The sequence below is a fragment of the Pristiophorus japonicus genome, chromosome 10 (genome assembly GCF_044704955.1).
Source record: "Pristiophorus japonicus isolate sPriJap1 chromosome 10, sPriJap1.hap1, whole genome shotgun sequence".
In the NCBI taxonomy this organism is placed as follows: domain Eukaryota; kingdom Metazoa; phylum Chordata; class Chondrichthyes; family Pristiophoridae; genus Pristiophorus; species Pristiophorus japonicus.
This window is the reverse complement of record NC_091986.1, coordinates 221,819,759-221,846,731: the sequence shown is the minus strand read 5'-3', so window position 1 is coordinate 221,846,731 and position 26,973 is coordinate 221,819,759. Positions and strand designations below refer to the sequence as shown.

General features: G+C 56.3%; 1 protein-coding gene across 12 annotated transcripts in view; it reads left to right on the top strand.

The window, feature by feature from the left end:
* Positions 1–26,973, top strand: part of stim1b (stromal interaction molecule 1b) — a 238,353-nt gene that overhangs the window by 146,453 nt on the left and 64,927 nt on the right. For 9 of the 12 annotated variants that reach the window (XR_011595711.1, XM_070892617.1, XM_070892622.1 and 6 more), the window contains 4 exons: positions 3,351–3,466; positions 23,377–23,554; positions 24,762–24,948; positions 26,399–26,566. Coding sequence is in view for 11 of the 12 variants with exons in the window: in XM_070892617.1 (XP_070748718.1) it covers positions 3,351–3,466; positions 23,377–23,554; positions 24,762–24,948; positions 26,399–26,566 (649 nt within the window). In the remaining variant the exon portion in view is untranslated. The remainder of the gene's footprint in view (positions 1–3,350; positions 3,467–23,376; positions 23,555–24,761; positions 24,949–26,398; positions 26,567–26,973) is intronic. The other 3 variants (XM_070892623.1, XM_070892621.1, XM_070892616.1) reach the window with 1 other exon arrangement.

The window sequence follows — 26,973 nt, the reverse complement described above, 5'->3', positions numbered from 1 at the left end:
CCAACAGGTTCACGTATGTCCTTTTTAGAGAAGGAAACCTGCCGTCCTTACCCGGGCTGGGCCTACATGTGACTCCAGTCCCACACCACCATGAGTGGGCCCTCCGTTGTATCAAACCCACTCCCAGCAGCCCACCACCACCTTCTCGGGGCAACTGGAGAGGGGCAATAAATGCCGGCCTTGCCAGCGATGCCCGCATCCCGGGAATTAATACATTTTTTCAAGTCTCTCAGTGTTGAGCGAAGTAAAAGAGGAAATAGCAGAGGCCTTGACCATCATTTTCCAGTCCTCTTTGGATCTGGGCATGGTGCCGGAGGATTGGAGGACTGCTAATGTAGTACCCTTGTTTAAGAAGGGAGAAAGGGATAGGCCGAGTAATTACAGGCCTGTCAGCCTAACCTCAGTGGTGGGAAAATTATTGGAAACAATCCTGAAAGACAGGATAAATCTGCATTTGGAAAGGCAAGGATTAATTAGGGACAGTCAGCACGGATTTGTTAAGGGAAGATCGTGTCTGACTAACCTGATTGAATTTTTTGAGGAGGTAACCAAGAGGGTCGATGAGGGTAGTGTGTACAATGTAGTATATATGGACTTTAGCAAGGCTTTTGATAAGGTCCCACATGGTAGACTGGTCATGAAGGTTAAAGCCCATGGGATACAGGGCAAAGTGGCAAGTTGGATCCAAAATTGGCTTGGAGGTAGGAAGCAAAGGGTAATGGTTGATGGATGTTTTTGTGACAGGAAGGATGTTTCCAGTGGGGTTCCGCAGGGCTCAGTGCTGGGTCCCTTGCTTTTTGTGGTGTGTGTCAATGATTTAGATTTGAATATAGGGAGTATGATTAAGAAGTTTGTAGGCAACACTAAAATTGGCTGTGTGGTTGATAATGAAGAGGAAAGTCATGGGCTGCAGGAGGATATCAATCTACTGGTCAGGTGGGCAGAGCAGCAGCAAATGGAATTTAATTCAGAGAAGTGTGAGGTGATGCACTTTGGGAGGGCTAATAAGGAAAGGGTATAAACATTAAGGGCCCAAATTGCCACACGCGCCTAGAACGGCGCCGTCCCGACCTGGACGCCCGTTTTTCGCGCCACAAAGTGCGCCCAAAAAAATCCTCGGTATTCTCCACCTACTTGCAGGTCCTCTGGCCCTCGGCGCAGCCAGCACGAGCTGTGGGGGGGGCGGAGCCAGGTCCCTGCGCTGAAAACAGTGTCGGGACCTCTGCACATGCGTGCCACAGTCGGCACGCAAGTGCAGTAGCTCCAGGCGCCGAACTGTGTGGGAGGGGCCCGAAGCACGCAGCCCCTAGCCCTGGCCCAATGGCCTCACTGGGGCTCCTCCCACGGCCAGCTCCTGCTCCCCCCGCCCCCCCCTGACCAGACCCGACACCCGCTCCCCCCCCCCCCCCCCCCCGACCCGACCCGCGCTCCTGTTCCCGCTCCGGCCCCCCCCTGACCCGACCCACGCTCCTGTTCCCGCTCCCCGCCCCCCCGACTGGACCCAACCCGCGCTCCCGCCCCCCGATCCGACCCGACTCCCGCTCCCGGACTGGATCCGACCTGACCTTCTCCCTCCCTCTCTCCCTCTCTCCCCCTCCCTCCCTCCCTCTCTTTCTCTCTCTCTCTCTCTTCCTCTCCCTCTCCCTCTCCCCCGACCCTAACCGGAACTCCCCGACCCAACCCAACGCCACCTACCTGTAAATCTGGTGCTGGGGACGGGCCCTGCCCGAAGTCTCGGGCCGGCCTGTTCAGCCTTCGGTCCCGAAAGGCCTGCCTGAAGCACTTTCACACAGGTAGGAAGATGGTTTATTTAATCTTTTCTTTGCTTATAAATGTTTATTCAGGTTGGATTTATTTGTATAATATTTGTAGAAGTATAAATAAGGATTTATTATAGAATTTAATGACTTCCCTTCCCCCCCACCTCGTTCTGGACGCCTAATTTGTAACCTGCGCCTGATTTTTTAATGTGCAGAACAGGTTTTTTTAAGTTCTACAAAAATCTTCACTTGCTCCATTCTAAGTTAGTTTGGAGTACGTTTTCACTGTGGAAACTTTGAAATCAGGCTTCAGTGGCCGGACACGCCCCCTTTTGAAGAAAAAATTCTGTTCCAAAGTAGAACTGTTCAACCTGACTAGAACTGCAGAAAAAAAATGTGGAGAATTGCGATTTCTAAGGTAGTCCGTTCTCCACCAGTTGCTCCTAAAATCAGGCGCAAATCATGTGGAAACTTGGGCCCTAAGTGGTAGGCCACTTAATAATGTAGATGAACAAGGGGACCTTGGAGTGCTTGTCTACAGATCGCTGAAAGTAGCAGGCCAGGTGGATAAGGTGGTTAGAAGGCATACGGAATGCTTGCCTTTATTGGCCGAGGTATAGAATATAAGAGCAGAGAGGTTATGCTTAAATCATATAATACTTTGGTTAGGCCACAGCTGGAGTACTGCGTGCAGTTCTAGTTACCGTATTATAGGAAGGATGTGATTGCACCAGAGAGGGTGCAGAGGAGATTTATTAGGATGCTGCCTGGAATGGAGAATTTTAGTTATGAGGACAGATTGGATAGGCTGGGTTTGTTCTCATTGGAACAGAGGAGGTTGAGAGGAGACCTCATTGAGGTGTACAAAATATTGAGGGGCCTGGACATAGTGGATAGTAAGGGCCTATTTCCATTGGTGAAGGGGGCTATTACGAAGGGGCATAATTTTAAGGTGGTTGGTGGAAGGTTCAGAGGGGATTTGAGGAGGGGCTTCTTTACGCAGAGGGTTGTGGGGATCTGTAACTCGCTGCCTGGAAGTGTGGTAGAGGCAGAAACCCTCACCACTTTTAAGAGATGGTTGGATGGGCACTTAAAGTTACAGACCTAGAGCTGGTAATTGGGATTAGACTGGATGACTTTGTTGGCTGGTGCAGATATAACGGTAAGTACTGCAGGGAATCGAATACGGCCAGGGTGATCTCCTGGAGTAGTGTCGATTGTCTGGATGGTTCCGAGAGGAATTTTCCCAGATTTATTTTCCCCAATTGGCCTGGGTTTTTATCTGGTTTTTGCCTCTCCCAGGAGATCACATAGTTCCGGTTGGGGTGGAGTGTAGAATGTTTCAGTATAAGGGGTGTCGCTGTTGTATGAGGCGGACTGGTTGGGCTGGGTGCTCTTTGCCTGTCCGCCATTGTTTATAGGTTTATATGTAACCTTCAGGTATGCTGAGCGAGGGCCGTGCGGCTCTTTGTCAGCCGGCGCGGACACGGTGGGCCGAGATGGCCTCCTCCTGCCCTGTAAATTTCTATGTTTCTATGTTTCTGCTCCCATCCCGTTTCTGACCTTTATACCTTGTGTTTGATTGGATAGATTGGCTGTGAACAACCTCACCCTGGCATGCTCCCTGCTGAAGGTGAATGACCGCAGCCACCGGCAGAAGCTGCAACTCAAGGCTCTGGACACTGTGCTCTTCGGACCACCCCTGTGTAAGTGACAGCGCACATTCTCTCTCCTTTACCTCCCGGCTGATGTGTCCCCTCGAGCCTCAAACCCACCGTACCGTGGTTATTCCTTTGGGTGAGGAGGGGGTGGTTATGGGTGACCATGGGGTGGCATTGCTGCTCATCGGTTGGGGAGGAGCAACTATCCCCATGGTATCTCTTGGTTTGTTGTGAGCTGTGTGAACATTTATTAATGATGTCCTTTTACGACGCTCTGCACTGCTCGCTCGCTCTTTGCATTCCCGGAAGGCGTTCAATAAGGTGCCACATAAAAGGATACTGCACAAGTCAGGCCACAGCTGGAGTACTGCGTGCAGTTCTGGTCACCACATCACAGGACAGATGTGATCGCACTGGAGAGGGTACAGAGGAGATTTACAAGGATGTTGCCAGGACTGGAGAATTTTAGCTATGAGGAAAGATTGGATAGTCTGGGTCTGTTTACTTTGGAACAGAGGAGGCTGAGGGGAGACCTGATTGAGGTGTATAAAATTCATCATCATAGGTGGTCCCTCGAGCGAGGGTGACAAGAGTTCACAGATCTTTCAATGAAGGACCCGATGTTCCTGTCCTGAACTCCAATTGAGGGGGTGGAAGATGCCTGTGTGTGGATTGTTTTAACGTGGGGTGACCGTTGCACACCAGCCACCACACGGGCTTGACAGAGCCAGGTCTTGGTCCAGTGGCAAGGGTTAACCAGGACAACTGGAGACCTGCTCTGCTGCACGGACCCAGTGCACACACACATCGCAGTGTGGGCTGGGCCCGTGCTGCCCCTGGGCCCTCGGCTTCTGGGCCCGTACCCTCATTCACCGCACCTCCGCCTCGATTTCTCGCTGCTCCTCCGCCTGAGGGACCTGGATAGAGTGGATAGGAAGGCCCTGTTTCCCTTGGCAGAGGGGTCAACAACCAGGGGGCATAGATTTAAAGTAATTGGGGGAGGTTTAGAGGGGATTTGAGGGGAGATTTCTTCACCCAGAGCGTGGTGGGGGTCTGGAACTCACGGCCTGAAAGGGTGGTAGAGGCAGAAACCCTCACCACATTTAAACAGTACTTGGATGTGCACCTGAAGTGCTGCAACCTACAGGGCTACGGACCGAGAGCTGGAAAGTGGGATTAGGCTGGGGAGCTCTTGGTCGGCCGGCTCGGACACGATGGGCCGAATGGCCTCCTTCCGTGTTGTAAATTTCTATGATTCTGTGACAATATAAGAGCTCACGGGGTTGGGGGCAATATATTAACAATGGATAGAGGATTGGCTAACTAACAGAAAACAGAGAGTCGGGATAATTGGGTAATTTTCCGATTGGCAAACAGTGATTAGTGGGGTGCCACAGGGATCGGTGATGGGGCCTCAACTATTTACAATCTATATTAATGATTTGGATGAAAGGACCGAGTGTAATGTAATAATTTGCTGATGATACAAAGATAAGTGGGAAAGCAAGTTGTGCGGAGGACACAAACAATCTGCAAAGGGATATAGATAGATTAAGTGAGTGGGCAAAAATTTGACAGATGCAGTATAATGTGGATAAATATGAGGTTATCCACTTTGGGGGCAAAAACACGAAGGCAGAATATTATCTGAATGGCGGCAGATTAGGAAAAGGGGAGGTGCAACGAGACCTGGATGTCATGATACATCAGTCATTGAAAGTTGGCATGCAGGTACAGCAGGCGGTGAAGAAGACAAATGGTATGTTGACCTTCATAGCAAGGGGATTTGAGTATAGGAGCAGGGAGGTCTTACTGCAGTTGTACAGGGCCTTGTTGAGGCCTCACCTGGAATATTGTGTTCAGTTTTGGTCTCCTAATCTGAGGAAGGACGTTCTTGCTATTGAGGGAGTGCAGCGAAGGTTCACCAGACTGATTCCTGGGATGGCTGGTCTGACATATGAGGAGAGACTGGATCGACTGGGCCTGTATTCACTGGAGTTTAGAAGGATGAGAGGGGATCTCATAGAAACATATAAGATTCTGACGGGACTGGACAGGTTAGATGCAGGAAGAATGTTCCCGATGTTGGGGAAGTCCAGAACCAGGGATCACAGTCTGAGGATAAGGGATGGGCCATTTAGGACTGAGATGAGGAGAAACTTTTTCACTCAGAGTTGTTAACCTGTGGAATTCCCTGCCGCAGAGAGTTGATGCCAGTTCGTTAGATATATTCAAGAGGGAGTTGGATATGGCCCTTACGGCTAAAGGGATCAAGGGGTATGGAGAGAAAGCAGGAAAGGGGTACTGAAGGAATGATCAGCCATGATCTTATTGAATTGTGGTGCAGGCTCAAAGGGCCGAATGGCCTACTCCTGCACCTATTTTCTATGTTTCTATGAATGTTGGCCTTTAATGCAAGGGGGATCTGTGGAATTCTCCGCCCCAGAGAGCTGTGGAGGCTGGATCATTGAATATATTTAAGGTGGAGATAGACAGATTTTTGAGCGATAAGGGAGTCGAGAGTTATGGGGAGTGGGCGGGGAAGTGGAATTGAGTCCATGATCAGATCAGCCGTGATCTTATTGAATGGTGGAGCAGGCTCGAGGGGCTGAATGGCCGACTCCTCCTATTTCTCGTGTTCTCTTGCTCTCCCGGCCTTCGTCACCGAGCTCTGTCTCCCACACACGCTTTAAACCATTGCCGTCTCTTTAACTCAGTTCCTTTATTTCCTGTTTGAAAGGAGCAGGCTAAGTACAGCATTCAGCACCAGTGCCCCTGCGACGGGGTGTCTCAGTGCCCCTCGCCAGCGTGCAGACCGCGAGCGCGGTTACTGCACGTCCCGCGTCGCTCCCGTCCCGTCCTGTCCCAATGTCACCGCTCTGGAGCTGACCGAGTGGCTGCTGAACTCAACAATAACATCTTGCATTTATATAGCGCCTTTAATGCAGTGAAACGTCCCCAGGCACTTCACAGGAGTGTTACGAAATAAAAACTTGACACCGAGCCGCATAAGTAGAAATTACGGCAGTCTTGGTCAAAGAGGTCGGTTTTAAGGAGCATCTTAAAGGAGGAGAGAGAGGTGGAGAGGTTTAGGGAGGGAGTTCCAGAGCTTGGGGCCCAGGCAGCAGAAGGCACGGCCACCGATGGTGGAGCGATTATAATCAGGGATGGTCAGGAGGCCAGAATTAGAGGAGCGCAGATATTTCGGGGGGTTGTGGGGCTGGAGGAGATTACAGAGATAGGGAGGGGGCGAGGGCCATGGAGGGCTTTGTAAACAAGGATGAGAATTTTGAAATCGAGGCGTTGCTTTACCGGAAGCCAATGTAAGTCAGCGAGCATCTTCATCTTCACAGGCAGTCCCTCGGAATCGAGGAGGACTTGCTTCCACTCCTGAAGTGAGTTCTTTGATGGCTGAACAGTCCGATACGAGAGCCACAGGCTCTTGTCACAGGTGGGGCAGACAGTCGCCAGGGGAAAGGGGAGTGGGACAGGTTTGCCGCGCGCTCCTTCCGTTGCCCACGCCTGACCTCTGCATGCTCTCGGCGACGAGACTCGAGGTGCTCAGCGCCCTCCTGGATACACTTCCTCCACTTAGGGCGGTCTTCGGTCAGGGACTCCCAGGTGTCAGTGGGGATGTCGCACTTTATCAGGGAGGCTCTGAGGGTGTCCCTGTAACGTTTCCGCTGAGCACAGGGGTGATGGGTGAGTGGGACTTGGTGCGAGTTAGGACACGGGCTGCCGAGTTTTGGATCACCTCTAGTTTACGCCGAGTAGAATGTGGGAGGCCGGCCAGGAGTGCGTCTTAGAGCGGCTTCCCCATTCGAAATCGGCTATAATTGGCTTCAATCCGAGGGTAACATTTGACTCAACACGGGACAGGATGAATGAATGGATAGTATGGTAGTAGCAAAGGAAATCAGAGGTCAATATCTGAGTCGGATATCCAGGCCAAAGCTCCCGGTGTAACAGCGTGGATATCTTGAAGGCTGCCTGTGAATTCTCTCTGAGGGCAGTGCTCTAAGATGTGCTCCAGGGTCTGATTAGGAGCTCCACAGTCACATGACGGGGATGCTTTAATCTTCCATCTATGGAGAAGGTGGCAGTATTGACCGAGACCGGTTCGGAGGCGGTTGATGGTTGCCCACTGTTTGCGAGGAAGGTTTGATCCTTCAGGTTGTACCGTGGGATCCTCGATAAGGAATCCATTCCATATGTCACAGTTCTTCCAAGTATTTCGCCATCGGTCATCGAGGCTGAGGGGAGATCGCTGAAGGGCTTCGGCGTCGGTCCAAAATGGCCGCCTGGATTTGAGACGGGTTGGTGATCGGTTGTCCAAATCGGCCTGGATCGGCAGGTCTTTGCTGGTGTAGGGGTTGTATTCTCTGGAGACGGAGTATTCACGGCGCAGGTGTGGTGATGCGATGTTTGCAAGCACGGACAGCCAAGGTATTGATACAAGCGTACCGGTGATAATTCTCACAGTAGAGTTCACTGCACATCAGCAGATTTGACCTGTGGACTGGATAGCCATGCCGGAGAGCAGTACCCCGCTGTAGAGTACACCAGGGCAAGTGCTGCCGTACCGAGGGTTTGAGTGTCTGCTCCCCATGTGGATCCACCGAGTTTCTGCATCAAGTTGATATGTGGTGTACTAGGGCCCAGGGACAGCATGGATAGCCCACACTGTGATATGTGGCACACTAGGACCCAGGGACAGCATGGATATCCCACACTGTGATATGTGGTGCACTAGGGCCCAGGGACAGCATGGATAGCCCACACTGCGATATGTGGCACACTAGGACCCAGGGACAGCACGGATAGCCCACACTGTGATATGTGGTGCACTAGGGCCCAGGGACAGCATGGATAGCCCACACTGCGATATGTGGCACACTAGGACCCAGGGACAGCACGGATAGCCCACACTGTGATATGTGGTGCACTAGGGCCCAGGGACAGCATGGATAGCCCACACTGCGATATGTGGCACACTAGGACCCAGGGACAGCACGGATAGCCCACACTGCGATATGTGGCACACTAGGACCCAGGGACAGCATGGATAGCCCACACTGTGATATGTGGTGCACTAGGGCCCAGCGACAGCACGGATAGCCCACACTGTGATATGTGGTGCACTAGGACCCAGGGACAGCACGGATAGCCCACACTGCGATATGTGGCACACTAGGACCCAGGGACAGCATGGATAGCCCACACTGTGATATGTGGTGCACTAGGGCCCAGGGACAGCACGGATAGCCCACACTGCGATATGTGGCACACTAGGACCCAGGGACAGCACGGATAGCCCACACTGTTATATGTAGTGCACTAGGGCCCAGGGACAGCACGGATAGCCCACACTGTGATATGTGGCACACTAGGACCCAGGGACAGCATGGATAGCCCACACTGTGATATGTGGTGCACTAGGGCCCAGGGACAGCACGGATAGCCCACACTGCGATATGTGGTGCACTAGGACCCAGGGACAGCACGGATAGCCCACACTGTGATATGTGGTGCACTAGGACCTAGGGACAGCACGGATAGCCCACACTGTGATATGTGGTGCACTAGGACCCAGGGACAGCACGGATAGCCCACACTGTGATATGTGGTGCACTAGGGCCCAGGGACAGCACGGATAGCCCACACTGTGATATGTGGTGCACTAGGGCCCAGCGACAGCACGGATAGCCCACACTGTGATATGTGGTGCACTAGGACCCAGGGACAGCATGGATAGCCCACACTGTGATATGTGGCACACTAGGGCCCAGGGACAGCACGGATAGCCCACACTGTGATATGTGGTGCACTAGGACCCAGGGACAGCATGGATAGCCCACACTGTGATATGTGACACACGAGGGCCCAGGAACAGCACGGATAGCCCACACTGTGATATGTGGTGCACTAGGACCCAGGGACAGCATGGATAGCCCACACTGTGATATGTGGCACACTAGGGCCCAGCGACAGCACGGATAGCCCACACTGTGATATGTGGTGCACTAGGACCCAGGGACAGCACGGATAGCCCACACTGTGATATGTGGTGCACTAGGGCCCAGAGACAGCACGGATAGCCCACACTGCGATATGTGGCGCACTAGGACCCAGGGACAGCACGGATAGCCCACACTGTGATATGTGGTGCACTAGGGCCCAGGGACAGCACGGATAGCCCACACTGCGATATGTGGCGCACTAGGACCCAGGGACAGCACGGATAGCCCACACTGTGATATGTGGTGCACTAGGGCCCAGGGACAGCACGGATAGCCCACACTGTGATATGTGGTGCACTAGGTCCCAGGGACAGCACGGATAGCCCACACTGTGATATGTGGTGCACTAGGACCCAGGGACAGCACGGATAGCCCACACTGTGATATGTGGTGCACTAGGGCCCAGGGACAGCACGGATAGCCCACACTGCGATATGTGGTGCACTAGGACCCAGGGACAGCACGGATAGCCCACACTGTGATATGTGGTGCACTAGGACCCAGGGACAGCACGGATAGCCCACACTGTGATATGTGGTGCACTAGGACCCAGGGACAGCACGGATAGCCCACACTGTGATATGTGGTGCACTAGGACCCAGGGACAGCACGGATAGCCCACACTGCGATATGTGGTGCACTAGGATCCAGGGACAGCACGGATAGCCCACACTGTGATATGTGGTGCACTGGGGCCCAGGGACAGCACGGATAGCCCACACTGTGATATGTGGTGCACTAGGACCCAGGGACAGCATGGATAGCCCACACTGTGATATGTGGTGCACTAGGGCCCAGCGACAGCACGGATAGCCCACACTGTGATATGTGGTGCACTAGGACCCAGGGACAGCATGGATAGCCCACACTGTGATATGTGGCACACTAGGGCCCAGCGACAGCACGGATAGCCCACACTGTGATATGTGGTGCACTAGGACCCAGGGACAGCATGGATAGCCCACACTGTGATATGTGGCACACTAGGGCCCAGGGACAGCACGGATAGCCCACACTGTGATATGTGGTGCACTAGGACCCAGGGGCAGCATGGATAGCCCACACTGTGATATGTGGCACACTAGGGCCCAGCGACAGCACGGATATACCACACTGTGATATGTGGTGCACTAGGGCCCAGGGACAGCACGGATAGCCCACACTGTGATATGTGGCACACTAGGGCCCAGGGACAGCACGGATAGCCCACACTGTGATATGTGGTGCACTAGGACCCAGGGACAGCACGGATAGCCCACACTGTGATATGTGGTGCACTAGGACCCAGGGACAGCACGGATAGCCCACACTGTGATATGTGGTGCACTAGGACCCAGCGACAGCATGGATAGCCCACACTGTGATATGTGGTGCACTAGGGCCCAGCGACAGCACGGATAGCCCACACTGTGATATGTGGTGCACTAGGGCCCAGGGACAGCACGGATAGCCCACACTGTGATATGTGGTGCACTAGGACTCAGGGACAGCACGGATAGCCCACACTGCGATATGTGGTGCACTAGGGCCCAGGGACAGCATGGATAGCCCACACTGTGATATGTGGTGCACTAGGGCCCAGCGACAGCACGGATAGCCCACACTGTGATATGTGGTGCACTAGGACCCAGGGACAGCACGGATAGCCCACACTGTGATATGTGGTGCACTAGGGCCCAGGGACAGCACGGATAGCCCACACTGTGATATGTGGTGCACTCGGACCCAGGGACAGCACGGATAGCCCACACTGTGATATGTGGTGCACTAGGACCCAGGGACAGCACGGATAGCCCACACTGTGATATGTGGTGCACTAGGGCCCAGGGACAGCACGGATAGCCCACACTGCGATATGTGGCGCACTAGGACCCAGGGACAGCACGGATAGCCCACACTGTGATATGTGGTGCACTAGGGCCCAGGGACAGCACGGATAGCCCACACTGTGATATGTGGTGCACTAGGTCCCAGGGACAGCACGGATAGCCCACACTGTGATATGTGGTGCACTAGGACCCAGGGACAGCACGGATAGCCCACACTGTGATATGTGGTGCACTAGGGCCCAGGGACAGCACGGATAGCCCACACTGCGATATGTGGTGCACTAGGACCCAGGGACAGCACGGATAGCCCACACTGTGATATGTGGTGCACTAGGACCCAGGGACAGCACGGATAGCCCACACTGTGATATGTGGTGCACTAGGACCCAGGGACAGCACGGATAGCCCACACTGTGATATGTGGTACACTAGGACCCAGGGACAGCATGGATAGCCCACACTGCGATATGTGGTGCACTAGGATCCAGGGACAGCACGGATAGCCCACACTGTGATATGTGGTGCACTGGGGCCCAGGGACAGCACGGATAGCCCACACTGTGATATGTGGTGCACTAGGACCCAGGGACAGCATGGATAGCCCACACTGTGATATGTGGTGCACTAGGGCCCAGCGACAGCACGGATAGCCCACACTGTGATATGTGGTGCACTAGGACCCAGGGACAGCATGGATAGCCCACACTGTGATATGTGGCACACTAGGGCCCAGGGACAGCACGGATAGCCCACACTGTGATATGTGGTGCACTAGGACCCAGGGACAGCACGGATAGCCCACACTGTGATATGTGGTGCACTAGGGCCCAGGGACAGCACGGATAGCCCACACTGTGATATGTGGTGCACTAGGGCCCAGGGACAGCACGGATAGCCCACACTGTGATATGTGGTGCACTAGGACTCAGGGACAGCACGGATAGCCCACACTGTGATATGTGGTGCACTAGGGCCCAGGGACAGCACGGATAGCCCACACTGTGATATGTGGTGCACTAGGACTCAGGGACAGCACGGATAGCCCACACTGTGATATGTGGTGCACTAGGGCCCAGGGACAGCAGAGCACGTCTCCAGTCATCTTGATTAACCCTTGCCACTGGACCAAGACCTAGCCCTGCCAAGCCCGTGGTGTGCAACGGCCACCACACGTTAAAAAAATCGACATCTTCCACCCTTCAGGATGTAGTTCAGGAATATTAGGTCCTTCATTGGAACACCTGTGAACTCATCCTTTTTTGGCATGGAAGCAAGTCATCCTCGTTTCAAGGGACTGCCTATGATGCATCAAGTTGACCCGAGTCTTTAGTTTCTTCCCAAGGTTCTGGAGATGCTGTCTACATAATATGTTGCGATCAAGCGTTACTCCTAAATAGGAGGGTTTTTTGGTATGGTTTACCTCTGCACCGCAAAATAAGACTTTTGCAGCTTGGATTGAAGGTGCATAGGGTCACAGGAAGCATGTCTGAGCTACTGCAGGTTGGTAATGAAGCTTGGTGTACTCGGGCGGCGAAGGAAAGGAATCGTCGCATGGCCGGGGGCACAACTGGCCTGAGAGAGCGCATGTCTCGACATGTAGGTTCTCCTTCCATCAGTCAATCAATCACTCGCAGATATCGCAGAGGATCGCTGCTTGTTGAGGTCTGAGCTGTGACGCATGGTTAGGATCCAGTTCCTTACACATGAGAAGACTTGAGTGGTTCTGTCTACGGTCCCGGCATGTGTTCAGGATTCCAGAGCCGAAGGCATGCTTCAAGGTGAAGAGAATTCTCGGGCACTGAGCTGCACGGGGTGCTGTAATCAGAGACCTATTTCATTACTATTCGGATGCACGTCTGAGTTCCGTTTATTGATGTTTGCGCGTGTGTGTTGCTGCAGCAGCTGGGCCTGCTTCCTGCGTCCCTGTCTGCCAGCCATCAATGTCCCGATCCAGTGCTCCTGTCCCTGACCACTGCTCTCCAAGGGCACGGTGGATCACGGCCTGCATCATTGCCCCTGGCCTCAGAGGCTTGGGCCCTGGGTGTATTTCAAGGGCAGAAATTAGTGTGCATTTTCCCACAGCAGGGGGAGGATGATGTACTCGAAATAGGAACAGGACTCGGCCACCTAAAAAAGGATATACTTGCCATAGAGGGAGTGCAGCGAAGGTTCACCAGACTGATTCCTGGGATGGCAGGACTGTCGTATGAGGAGAGACTGGGTCACTGGAGTTTAGAAGAATGAGAGGGGATCTGATTGAAACGTATAAAATTCTGACGGGGTTGGACAGACTGGATGCGGGGAGGGTGTTTCCCCGGGGCTGGGAAGTCTAGAACAAAGGGTCACAGTCTCAGGATACGGGGTAGGAAATTTCGGAGCGAGATGAGGAGAAATGTTTTCACTCAGAGGGTGGTGAACCTGTGGAATTCTCTACCACAGAAGGCTCTGGAGGCCAAGTCACTGAATATATTTAAGAGGGAGATAAATAGATTTCTAGACACAAAAGGCATCAAGGGGTATGGGGAAAAAGTGGGAATATGGTGTTGAGATCGAGGATCAGCCATGATCATATTGAATGGTGGTGCAGACTCGAGGGGCCGAATGGCCTACTACTGCTCCTATTGTCTATGTTTCTATTCGGTCCCTTGAACCTGCTGCACCATCCAATAAAGATCATGGCTGATCTTGGGATGTAACTCCCCACAGCACAGGGAGGGTAACGGAATATATTTCTCCACAGTGTGTGGGACAGTATGATGGGAAACATTCCCATTAAACACATGACAATAATGCACTTTTATTTCCAAGATCATGCTGCCAATCATTTGTCAAACACAGGAGGGTTGATGAGGGCAGTGTGTATGATGTAGTGTATATGGACTTTAGCAAGGCTTTTGATAGCCCACATGGCAGACTGGTCAGGAAAGTAAAAGCCCATGGGATCCAGGGCAAAGTGGCAAGTTGGATCCAAAATTGTCTCAAAGGCAGGAAGCAAAGGGTAATGGTTGATGGATGTTTTTGTGACTGGAAGGATGTATCTAGTGGGGTTCCACAGGGCTCAGTGCTGGGTCCCTTGCTTTCTGTGGTATATATCAATGATTTAGATTTGAATGTTGAGGGTATGATTAAGAAGTTTACAGATGATACTAAAATAGGCTGTGTGGTTGAAAATGAAGAAGAAAGCTGTAGACTGCAGGAAGATATCAATGAACTGGTCAGGTGGGCAGAACAGTGGCAAATGGAATTCAATCTGGAGAAGTGTGAGGTAATGCATTTGGGGAGGACTAACAAGGCAAGGGAATACACATTAAATGGTAGGACACTGAGAAGTGTAGAGGAACAAGGGGACCTTGGAGTGCAGGTCCACAGATCCCTGAAGGTAGCAGGCCAGGTAGATGAAGTGGTTAAGAAGGTATACGGAATACTTGCCTTTATTAGCCGAGGCATAGAATACACGAGCAGGGGGGTTATGCTTGAACTGTATAAAACACTGGTTAGGCCACAGCTGGAGCACTGCGTGCAGTTCTGGTCACCACATTACAGGAAAGATGTGATTACACTGGAGAGGGTACAGATTTACGAGGATGTTGCCAGGACTGGAGAATTTTAGCTATGAGGAAAGATTGGATAGTCTGGGTCTGTTTACTTTGGAACAGAGGAGGCTGAGGGGAGACCTGATTGAGGTGTATAAAATTATGAGGGGCCTGGATACAGTGGATAGGAAGGAACTGTTTCCCTTAGCAGAGGGGTCAACAACCAGGGGCATAGACTGAAAGTAATTGGGGGGAGGTTTGGAGGAGATTTGAGGGGAAATTTCTTCACCCAGCGGGAGGTGTGGGTCTGGAACTCACGGCCTGAAAGGGTGGTAGAGGCAGAAACCCTCACCACATTTAAACAGTACTTGGATGTGCTCCTGAAGTGCCGTAACCTACAGGGCTACGGACCGAGAGCTGGGAAGTGGGATTAGGCTGGGTAGTTCTTTGTTGGCCGGCATGGACACGATGGGCCGAATGGCCTCCTGTGCTGTAAATATCTGTGATTCTATGATTCTATTCTATTGTCCTGTGTCTCATGAGCTGGACAGGTTCCGTTGTTTGGGGAAGGTCTGTTCACAGTTTGATAACTTTAGTGCGCTGCACATTCCTGTCCCCACGAGCGGACTCGTGTCTCTCAGGGAAGGAATCCTGCCGTCCTTACCCGGCCTGGGACTCTCCGTGATTTCAGTCCCACACCCACATTGATGTCTTTTAACATCCCGCAAACCACTCCATTCAGGGCAACTGGGGACGGGCAATAAATGGCAGCCTTGCCAGCCACGCCCACTTCCCGAGAATGAATGAATAAAACATGTCTGAAGAGTTCTGCAAACACTGTGGAGTTACACCCAGCTATACCGACAAACATCGTTACCGTAGAACGAACCATGGATTGGATCCCATGTAACCAGGAAGATTTGAGTAGGACTGATAGGGAAATGCTTGAAATAGAATTAACAGTGCACACTGGCACTAATCCCTGCGTGTGAGCGCGTGTGTGTACGAATGTGCACGCCAGCCTGGAAACTCCCTGCCTAAACCTCTCCGCCCCTCTCTCCTCCTTCAAGATGCTCCTTAAAACCGACCTCTTTGACCCAGCTTCCTGGCCTAATATCTCCTCAGTTGGCTCGATGTCAAGTTTTGCCCAATTACGCTCCTGTGAAAAGTCTTGGTGCTTACCTATAAGAACATAAGAAATAGGAGCAGGAGTAGGCCATAGGGCCCCTCGAGCCTGCTCCGCCATTTAATACGATCATGGCTGATCTGATCATGGACTCAGCTCCACTTCCCCGCTCGCTCCCCATAACCCCTTATTCCCTTATCGGTTAAGAAACTGTCTATCTCTGTCTTAAATTTATTTAATGTCCCAGCTTCCACAGCTCTCTGAGGCAGTGAATTCCACAGATTTACAAACCTCTTGAGAGAAGAAATTCCTCCTCATCTCAGTTTTAAATGGGCGGCCCCTTATTCTAAGACCATGCCCCCTAGTTCTAGTCTCCCCCATCAGTGGAAACATCCTCTCTGCATCCACCTTGTCAAGCCCCCTCATAATCTTATATGTTTCGATAAAATCACCTCTCATTCTTCTGAATTCCAATGAGTAGAGGCCCAATGACTATGTTAAAGGCGCTTTATAAATGCAGGTTGTTGTTGTTGTAGTGCTGGTCCAGAGGTGAGGAGTTGCACAGTGTGGAATCCCGGGAAAGGCCGAGAGAATGCAGGAGGCGGTGGCGATGGGTCTTGGTCTCAGCACAGTGCTGATACAGAGAGGGGGCGGTGTGTTTGCAGGTCGAACCAGAGGAGCAGGGATCAGAGTAGGAATTGATTGGAGGCAGAGAAAGGGTTTGGAGGCTGGGCGTGATGGCCACAGCGTTACCAGACCCTGGTTGGTCTTTTGGCCGCCTGTTTCGGTGGAGGGTTGGTTAAACGTGTCATGGATGCTCAGAGCGAGTTGTACTGAAGGTTGTGTTGGAAAACTTCAAAGCACAGACGTCAGCTTTCTAGAAATACCAGCCCGGGAGCTAAAAATACAAAGTTTTATCTCACTGCAGCTTTGAAAATATGAAGTGATAATCTAAGTTTAATCTCGGCCATATACCAGCTGTTTAATGTTTCCATTGACTGGTGGCACGGAAGGCCATAGGAGCAGGGAGAGAGAGCAGGCGCGAGGGAGGTCACTTCTACTTGTCCATCATTGCCCCCTGATCCTCCCCGCTCCACACTGCCCCCCCTGCTCCACACCACCCCCACTCCACACCCCCCTCCCCCCATTCCACACCCCCCCTCCCCCCACTCCACACCCCCCTCCCCCCGCTCCACAACCCCCCTCCCCCATTCCACACCCCCCCTCCCCCCACTCCACAGCCCCCCTCCCCCCATTCCACACACCCCCTCCCCCCACTCTACACCCCCCCTCCCCCCACTCTACACCCCTACTCCCCCCATTCCACCCCCCCCCTCCCCCCACTCCACACCCCCTCTCTCCCCACTCTACACCCCCCCTCCCCCCACTCCACAGCCCCCCTCCCCCCATTCCACACACCCCCTCCCCCCACTCTACACCCCCCCTCCCCCCACTCTACACCCCCCTCCCCCCACTCTACACCCCCCCTCCCCCCACTCTACACCCCTACTCCCCCCATTCCACACCCCCCCTCTCCCCATTCCACACACCCCCTCTCCCCACTCTACACCCCCCCTCCCCCCACTCTACACCCCCCCTCCCCCCACTCTACACCCCTACTCCCCCCATTCCACACCCCCCCTCCCCCCATTCCACACCCCCCTCCCCCCACATCCACACCCCCCTCCCCCACTCCACACCCCTCTCCCCCCCCGCTCCACACCCCCCTCCCCCATTCCACACCCCCCTCCCCCACTCCACACCCCCCTCTCCCCCCCGCTCCAAACCCCCCTCCCCCATTCCACACCCCCCTCCCCCCATTCCACACACCCCCCTCCCCCACTCCACACCCCCTCTCCCCCCCCGCTCCACACCCCCTCCCCCCCCCGCTCCAAACCCCCCTCCCCCCATTCCACACCCCCTCCCCCACTCCACACCCCCCTCTCCCCCCCCCGCTCCAAACCCCCCTCCCCCCATTCCACACCCCCTCCCCCATTCCACACCCCCCTCCCCCACTCCACACCCCCCTCCCCCATTCCACACCCCCCTCCCCCCACTCCACCCCCCCTCCCCCCATTCCACACCCCCCATCCCCATTCCACACCCCCCTCCCCCCACTCCACACCCCCCTCCCCATTCCACACCCCCCTCCCCCCACTCTACCCCTCACTCCCCCCATTCCACACCCCCCTCCCCCCACTCTACACCCCCCTCACCCACTCCACCCCACCCTCCCCCACTCCACACCCCCCCCCGCTCCACCACCCCCCATTCCACACCCCCCTCCCCCCACTCTACACCCCCCCTCCCCCCATTCCAATCACCAACTCAACTCCATAAAAAACAACCTCCCCCCACTCCACACCCCCCTCCCCATTCCACACCCCCCTCCCCCCACTCTACAAAAGCCCCTCCCCCCATTCCACACCCCCCTCCCCCCACTCTACACCCCCCTCCCCCCATTCCACACCCCCCCTCCCCCCATTCCACACCCCCCCCCTCTCCCCACTCTACACCCTCCCCGTCTCCCCCATTCCACACCCCCCTCCCCCCATTCCACACCCCCCTCCCCCCACTCTACACCCCCCCTCCCCCCACTCTACACCCCCCCTCCCCCCATTCCACACCCCCCCCTCCCCCCATTCCACACCCCCCTCCCCCCATTCCACAGCCCCCTCCCCATTCCACACCCCCCTCCCCCATTCCACACCCCCCCCACTCCACACCCCCTCCCCCCATTCCACACCCCACTCCACACACCCCCCCCCACTCCACACCCCCTCCCCCCATTCCACACCCCCCTCTCCCCACTCCACACCCCCCCCACTCACCCCCCCCTCCCCCATTCCACACCCCCCCCTCCCCCCATTCCACAACCCCCCCTCCCCCCACTCCACACCCCCTCTCCCCCCCGCCCACACCCCCTCCCCCTTCCATTCCACACCCCCCTCCCCCCCATTCCACATCCCGCTCCCCCCATTTCACACCCTCCTCCCCATTCCACACCCCTTCCCCCCCACTCCACACCCCTCTCCCCCCCGCTCCCACACCCCCCTCCCCCCATTCCACACCCCCCCTCCCCCCACTCCACACCCCCTCTCCCCCCCGCTCCCACACCCCCCTCCCCCCATTCCACACCCCCCTCCCCCACTCCACACCCCCCTCCCCCCCCCGCTCCAACCCCCCTCCCCCCATTCCACACCCCCCTCCCCCATTCCCACACCCCCCTCCCCCACTCCACACCCCCCCTCCCCCCATTCCACACCCCCCTCCCCCACTCCACACCCCCCTCCCCCCATTCCCACCCCGCTCCCCCCATTTCACACCCTCCTCCCCATTCCCACACCCCCTCCCCCCACTCCACACCCCCTCCCCCATTCCACACCCCCCTCCCCCCATTCCACACCCCCCTCCCCCCATTCCACTCCCCCCTCACCCACTCCACCCACCCTCCCCACACCACACACAAAACCGGACTATCACCACGCCCCCATTCCACACCCCCTCCCCCCACTCTACACCCCCCCTCCCCCCACTCCACACCCCCCCTCCCCCACTCTACACCCCTACTCCCCCCATTCCACACCCCCCCTCCCCCCATTCCAACACCCCCCTCCCCCCACTCTACACCCCTCCCCCATTCCACACACCCCCTCCCCCCATTCCACACCCCCCCTCCCCCCTTCCACACCCCCCCTCCCCACTCCACACCCCCTCCCCCATTCCACACCCCCCTCCCCCACTCTACACCCCCCTCCCCCCATTCCACACCCCCCTCCCCCCATTCCACACCCCCCCCCCCCACTCTACACCCCCCTCCCCCCATTCCACACCCCCCCTCCCCCCATTCCACACCCCCCCCTCTCCCCACTCTACACCCCTACTCCCCCCATTCCACACCCCCCTCCCCCATTCCACACCCCCCTCCCCCCACTCTACACCCCCCCTCCCCCCATTCCACACCCCCCCTCCCCCCATTCCACACCCCCCTCCCCCCATTCCACAGCCCCCCTCCCCCATTCCACACCCCCTCCCCCCATTCCACACCCCCCCCCCACTCCACACCCCCCTCCCCCCATTCCACACCCCACTCCACACACCCCCCCCCACTCCACACCCACCTCCCCCCATTCCACACCCCCCTCTCCCCACTCCACACCCCCCCCACTCCACACCCCCCTCCCCCTTCCACACCCCCCCTCCCCCCATTCCACACCCCCCCTCCCCCCACTCCACACCCCCTCTCCCCCCCGCTCCACACCCCCTCCCCCCATTCCACATCCCCGCTCCCCCCATTTCACACCTGCCTCCCCCATTCACACCCCCTCCCCCCACTCCCACACCCCCTCTCCCCCCCGCTCCACACCCCCCTCCCCCCATTCCACACCCCCCCTCCCCCCACTCCACACCCCCTCTCCCCCCCGCTCCACACCCCCCTCCCCCCATTCCACACCCCCCTCACCCACTCCACCCCCCCTCCCCCACTCCACTCCACCCCCCCGCTCCACCACCCCCCATTCCACACCCCCCTCCCCCCGCTCCACACCCCCCTCCCCCCGCTCCACCCCCCTCCCCCCATTCCACACACCCCCTCCCCCACTCCACACCAGCCCCCCCGCTCCACCACCCCCCGCTCCACACCCCCCTCCCCCATTCCACACCCCCCTCCCCCCATTCCACACCCCCCTCCCCCATTCCACACCCCCCTCCCCCATTCCACACCCCCCTCCCCCCCGCTCCACACCCCCCTCCCCCATTCCACACCCCCCTCCCCCCATTCCACACCACCCTCCCCCCATTCCACATCCCCTCCCCCCATTCCACACCCCCCTCCCCCCATTCCACACCCCCCTCCCCCCATTCCACACACCCCTCCCCCCATTCCACACACCCCCCTCCCCCATTCCACACCCCCCTCCCCCCATTCCACACCCCCCTCCCCCCATTCCACATCCCCTCCCCCCATTCCATACCCCCCTCCCCCCATTCCATACCCCCCTCCCCCCATTCCACACCCCCCTCCCCCCATTCCACACCCCCCTCCCCCCATTCCACATCCCCTCCCCCCATTCCACACCCCCCTCCCCCCATTCCACACACCCCCTCCCCCCACTGCACAACCCCCATCTCCCCCGCTCCACACCCCACCTCCCCCGCTCCACACCCCACCTCCCCCGCTCCACACCCCCCCTCCCCCGCTCTACACCCCCTCCCCCGCCTCCACACCCCCTCCCCCCGCTCCACACCCCCTCCCCCCACTCCACACCCCCTCCCCCCGCTCCAGACCCCCCTCCCCCGCTCCACACCCCCTCCCCCCTCCACACCCCCCGCTCCACACCCCCCCTCCCCCCGTTCCACCCCCCCGCTCCTCCCCCCCGCTCCACACCCCCCCTCCCGCCGTTCCACACCCCCCCTCCCCCCGTTCCACACTGCCCCCCTGACCCCCAATCCACACCGCCCTCCCAACCCCCACCCCACATCGCCCCCCCGAACCCCGACACACACCGCCCCCGGGCTGTAGGCATCTGATTCAGTTCCTCACGTGGGAGTGTAACTTACTTGGTAATGTTTCATTGTAAAAAGGAGTTGTTCCGTTTCCGAACCTATTCAGTTACCTTGGGACTGGAGACACCATATGAGCCGAGGACAGTGTTGAGAGACAATATTACATTACACAGTCTAACACGGAATGTCCAGCCAGGAACAGGCCATTGGGCCCCACCACTCCACACCAGCCCCCTCCCACCCTCTCCATCTCACCCCATCACCATATCCCTCTATTCTCTTCTCCCCCATGTGTTTATCCAGCCTCCCCTTAAATACATCGATACTATTCACCTCAACCACTCCCTGTGGCAGCGAGTTCCACATTCTCACCGCTCTCTGGGTAAAGAAGTTTCTCCTGAATTCCCCATTAGATTTATTGGTGACTGTTTTATATTGCGGCCCAATATAAGGCTGTATTGAGCGATGGTATTGACTGTTCACTGAACCCTGTACATGCAGCCCTGCAGTGAGTATAAATACGAAGCACTTTAAACGCATCAGTGGAGTGAGTGAGTTTGGGGCACTCAGAATCCACGGGCTCACAGCACAACAATGCCCCAAACATTGTCAGTCTCACTGAGCATGGGTTAGATACAGAGTAAAGATCCCTCTACACTGACACAGCGCCCAAACAATAGCTCTGAACACACCACGAATACACTGCGCTCCAGAGATCAGCCATGCTGTACCTGCCCTGGGAGTGTTTGATGGGACAGTGTAGAGGGAGCTTTACTCTGTATCTAACCCCGTGCTGTACCTGCCCTGGGAGTGTTTGATGGGACAGTGTAGAGGGAGCTTTACTCTGTATCTAACCCCCTGTACCTGCCCTGGGAGTGTTTGATGGGGACAGTGTAGAGGGAGCTTTACTCTGTATCTAACCCCGTGCTGTACCTGCCCTGGGAGTGTTTGATGGGGCAGTGTAGAGGGAGCTTTACTCTCTATCTAACGCCAGGCTGTACCTGCCCTGGGAGTGTTTGATGGGACAGTGTAGAGGGAGCTTTACTCTGTATCTAACTCCGTGCTGTACCTGCCCCGGGAGTGTTTGATGGGACAGTGTAGAGGGAGCTTTACTCTGTATCTAACCCCTGCTGTACCTGCCCTGGGAGTGTTTGATGGGACAGTGTAGAGGGAGCTTTACTCTGTATCTAACCCCGTGCTGTACCTGCCCTGGGAGTGTTTGATGGGACAGTGTAGAGGGAGCTTTACTCTGTATCTAACCCCGTGCTGTACCTGCCCTGGGAGTGTTTGATGGGACAGTGTAGAGGGAGCTTTACTCTGTATCTAACCCCATGCTGTACCTGCCCCGGGAGTGTTTGATGGGACAGTGTAGAGGGAGCTTTACTCTGTATCTAACCCCGTGCTGTACCTGCCCCGGGAGTGTTTGATGGGACAGTGTAGAGGGAGCTTTACTCTGTATCTAACCCCTGCTGTACCTGCCCTGGGAGTGTTTGATGGGACAGTGTAGAGGGAGCTTTACTCTGTATCTAACCCCATGCTGTACCTGCCCTGGGAGTGTTTGATGGGACAGTGTAGAGGGAGCTTTACTCTGTATCTAACCCCGTGCTGTACCTGCCCTGGGAGTGTTTGATGGGACAGTGTAGAGGGAGCTTTACTCTGTATCTAACCCCATGCTGTACCTGCCCCGGGAGTGTTTGATGGGACAGTGTAGAGGGAGCTTTACTCTGTATCTAACCCCCTGTACCTGCCCTGGGAGTGTTTGATGGGACAGTGTAGAGGGAGCTTTACTCTGTATCTAACCCCGTGCTGTACCTGCCCTGGGAGTGTTTGATGGGACAGTGTAGAGGGAGCTTTACTCTGCATTTGATGGTGCTGTACGATGATGTCACTGTGTGCATTTATTCTGATTTCCATATATGATCCCTTTGTCCCCGATGTGCAGTGACCCGCCACAACCACCTGAAGGATTTCATGCTGGTGGTTTCCATAGTGATCGGTGTGGGCGGCTGCTGGTTTGCCTACATCCAGAACCGTTACTCCAAGGAGCACATGAAGAAAATGATGAAGGACCTGGAGGGGCTTCAGAAAGCGGAGCAGAGCCTACACGACCTGCAGGAGAGGTGAGAATGCGGAGGAACCCGCCCCAGTCAGGATAACCCACTCCCCAACCCTCGGCTCTTGGTAAACATGTTATGCTTTATGAGGGCCAGGTCTTACAAGGCCGATGGTATAATCTGCGGAAAGCTGCTAAGGCAGGTTTGCACTGCAGTTTTCTGTACCATGACCCCCGACTACCTTCTCTGGGGGTGCCTGTACATGAAATACAAAAAGTTAATATGCAGTACAGCAAGTGATCAGGAAGGCAAATGGAATGTTGGCCTTTATTGCAAGGGGGATAGAGTATAAAAGCAGGGAAGTCTTGCTACAGCTATACAGGGTATTGGTGAGGCCACACCTGGAGTACTGCGTACAGTTTTGGTCTCCGTATTTAAGGAAGGATATACTTGCATTGGAGGCAGTTCAGAGAAGGTTCACGAGGTTGATTCCGGGGATGAGGGGGTTGACTTATGAAGAAAGGTTGAGCGGGTTGGGCCTCTACTCATTGGAGTTCAGAAGAATGAGAAATGTCTTCTCTCTGAGGGTTGTAAATCTGTGGAATTCTCAGAGAGCTGTGGAGGCTGGGATATTGAATATATTTAAGGCAGAGATAGACAGATGTTTTAGTGATAAGGGAGTAAAGGGATATGGGGAGTGGGCAGGGAAGTGGGGTTGAGTCCATGATCGGATCAGCCATGATCGTATTGAAATGGCGGAGCAGGCTCGAGGGGCCGAATGGCCGACTCCTGCTCCTATTTCTTACGTTATGTGAGGTGATCTGTAAGATTCTGAGGGGGCTTGACAGGGTAGATGCAGAGAGGATGTTTCCCCTCGTGGGGCAATCTAGAACTAGGGAGCATTGTTTCAGAATATGGGATCGTCGATTTAAAACTGAGATGAGGAGGAATTTCTTCTCTCTGAGGGTCATAAGTCTGTGGAATTCTCTGCCCCAGCAACGGGCAATAAATGCCGGCCTTGCCAGGAACACCACGCCCCGAGAATTAATACGAACAGCATGTGAGGAGGTAACAGCTGCAGGAGTGCCGTGAATCGCGATAATCTGGGTAAATTCTAACTTGTGGCTCTGACTTCCTTCTGTCCGTTTTCCGTCACCCACCTTGAGTTGTGATGAGCGCAGAGTGAGAGTGGGAGGGACAGGGTGGTGAGTGGGAGGTCTGGCCCAGGCTGTGACTGCTGTGGTGTGAGAGATGTTGCCTCCTTGGCCCACAGGCTGCTGAAGGCCCAGGAGGAGCACCGGTCGGTGGAGGTGGAGAAGGTGAACCTGGAGCAGAAGCTGCGCGATGAGATCAACGCGGCCAAGCAGGAGGCCCAGCGACTGCGCGAGCTGCGGGAAGGCACGGAGAACGAGCTGAGTCGCCAAAAGTACGCGGAGGAGGAGTTGGAACAGGTGGGATTTGTACGTTTCACTAGGATCAGGTACAGTGTGATGCGTGCACGCAGCCCGCTTACTGGGGGGAGGCAGCTGTGGGGGCCTGTAGGTGGGGGTGGGGAGCTGTAGCTAGAGGGGGTGGGCAGTGCCGGGGGTGCGCAGGGCCCAGTGGGCAGAGCCAGTGCTGTGGGGGGGGCAGGGCCCTGCTGGAGTGCTGTAGGCGGGGCCAGTGCTGGGTATGGGCGGCGGCATTGCATCAGGAGGTGGGCGGACCCATGCTCTCTGTGGGAGGGGCCTGTACAGCAAGTGGTGGGCGGGGCCATGCTCTGTGTGGACAGGGCCCCGTGGAGGTGTAGGCGGGGCACGTGAGCAGGTGGTGGGCGGGGCGGTGTGGGCTAGGCCATGCTGTGTGGGCGGGGTCCGTGCTGGGTGTGGGCGGAGCCAGTGCTGTGTGTGTGTGGAGCCCTGTGGCAGTGTGGCCGGAGCCGGTGTGGGTGGGGCCAGTGCTGGGTACGGGTGGGGCCATGCTGGGTACGGGTGGGGCCATGCTGTGCGTGGGTGGAGTCCTGTGGCAGTGGGCGGGGCCAGTGCTGGGTACGGGCGGGGCCATGCTGTGTGTGGGCGGAGTCCTGTGGCGGTGCCGGCGGGGCCGTTGCTGGGTGTGGGCGGGGCCAGTGCTGGTTGTGGGCGGGGCCAGTGCTGGGTGTGGGCGTGGCCATGCTGTATGTGGGGCGGAGTCCTGTGGTGGTGCCGGCTGGGCCAGTGCTGGGTGTGGGCGGGGTCTGTGCTGTGTGTAGGCGGGGCCATGCTGAGTGTGGGCGGGGCCATGCTGTGTGTATGTGGAGTCCTGTGGAGGTGGCGGCGGGGCCAGTGCTGGGTGTGGGCGGGGCCAGTGCTGGGTGTGGGCGGGGCCATGCTGGGTGTGGGCGGGGCCATGCTGTGTGTGGGTGGAGTCCTGTGGCGGTGGGGCCAGTGCTGGGTGTGGGCGGGGGCAGTGCTGGGTGTGGGCGGGGGCAGTGCTGGGTGTGGGCGGGGCCATGCTGTGTGTGGGCGGGGGCAGTGCTAGGTATGGGCGGGGCCAGTGCTGTGTGTGGGCGGGGCCATGCTGTGTGTGGGCGGGGGCAGTGCTAGGTATGGGCGGGGGCAGTGCTAGGTATGGGCGGGGCCAGTGCTGTGTGTGGGCGGGGCCATGCTGTGTGTGCGCGGGGGCAGTGCTGGGTGTGGGCGGGGCCAGTGCTGGGTGTGGGCGGGGTCTCTCTGGGACTCCTGAATCCTGCTCTTCAGTGTCAGCTGCTCCGCGGCCTCGGGAAACGGAAGGGTGAGGGGGCTGAGAGTTGATGCAGAAAGCATGAGGAGTGTGCACCTTGTCTGTACAGCCCTCGCTGCATGAGGAGCAAGGGTAGAGGGGCTCGCTTGCTTTGCCTGGGGCACCTGGAGTGCGATGGTGGGAAATGAACCGTGTGCGTGTCTCCCTCAGGTACGCATGGCTCTGAAGAAAGCCGAGAAGGAGCTGGAATCACGTGGCAGCTGGTCACCACCCGAAACTTTGCAGAAATGGCTGCAGCTGACTCACGAGGTGGAAGTGCAGTATTATAACATCAAGAAGCAGAGTGCTGAGAGGCAGCTGAACATTGCCAAGGAAGGGGTAGGTACTGCTTGTCAGCACGGAGTTCGATACCACCAGGGGCAGGGCTGCAGGATTTGTTTTCACGCAGCGAGTTATCGTGATCCGGAGGCAGATTCAAGAGTAACTTTGAAAAGAGAATTGGATAAATATTTGTGAAAGAAATTTTGAGGGCTATGGGGAAAGAGCAGGGGGAGTGGGACTGATTGGATCGCTCTGTCACAGAGCCGGCGCAGGAACGATGGGCCGAATGGCAGCCTCCTGTGCTGTGAGATTCTGCTGCATGGTGACACAGCAGTGATTATCAAACTGAGTTTGACTCCGTGCCATATAACGAGGTATTGGGACAGGTGACCTAAAGCTTGCTCAGACAGCTATGTTTTAAGGAGCGTCTTCGAGGGGTAGAACGGCAGAGAGGTTTAGGGAGG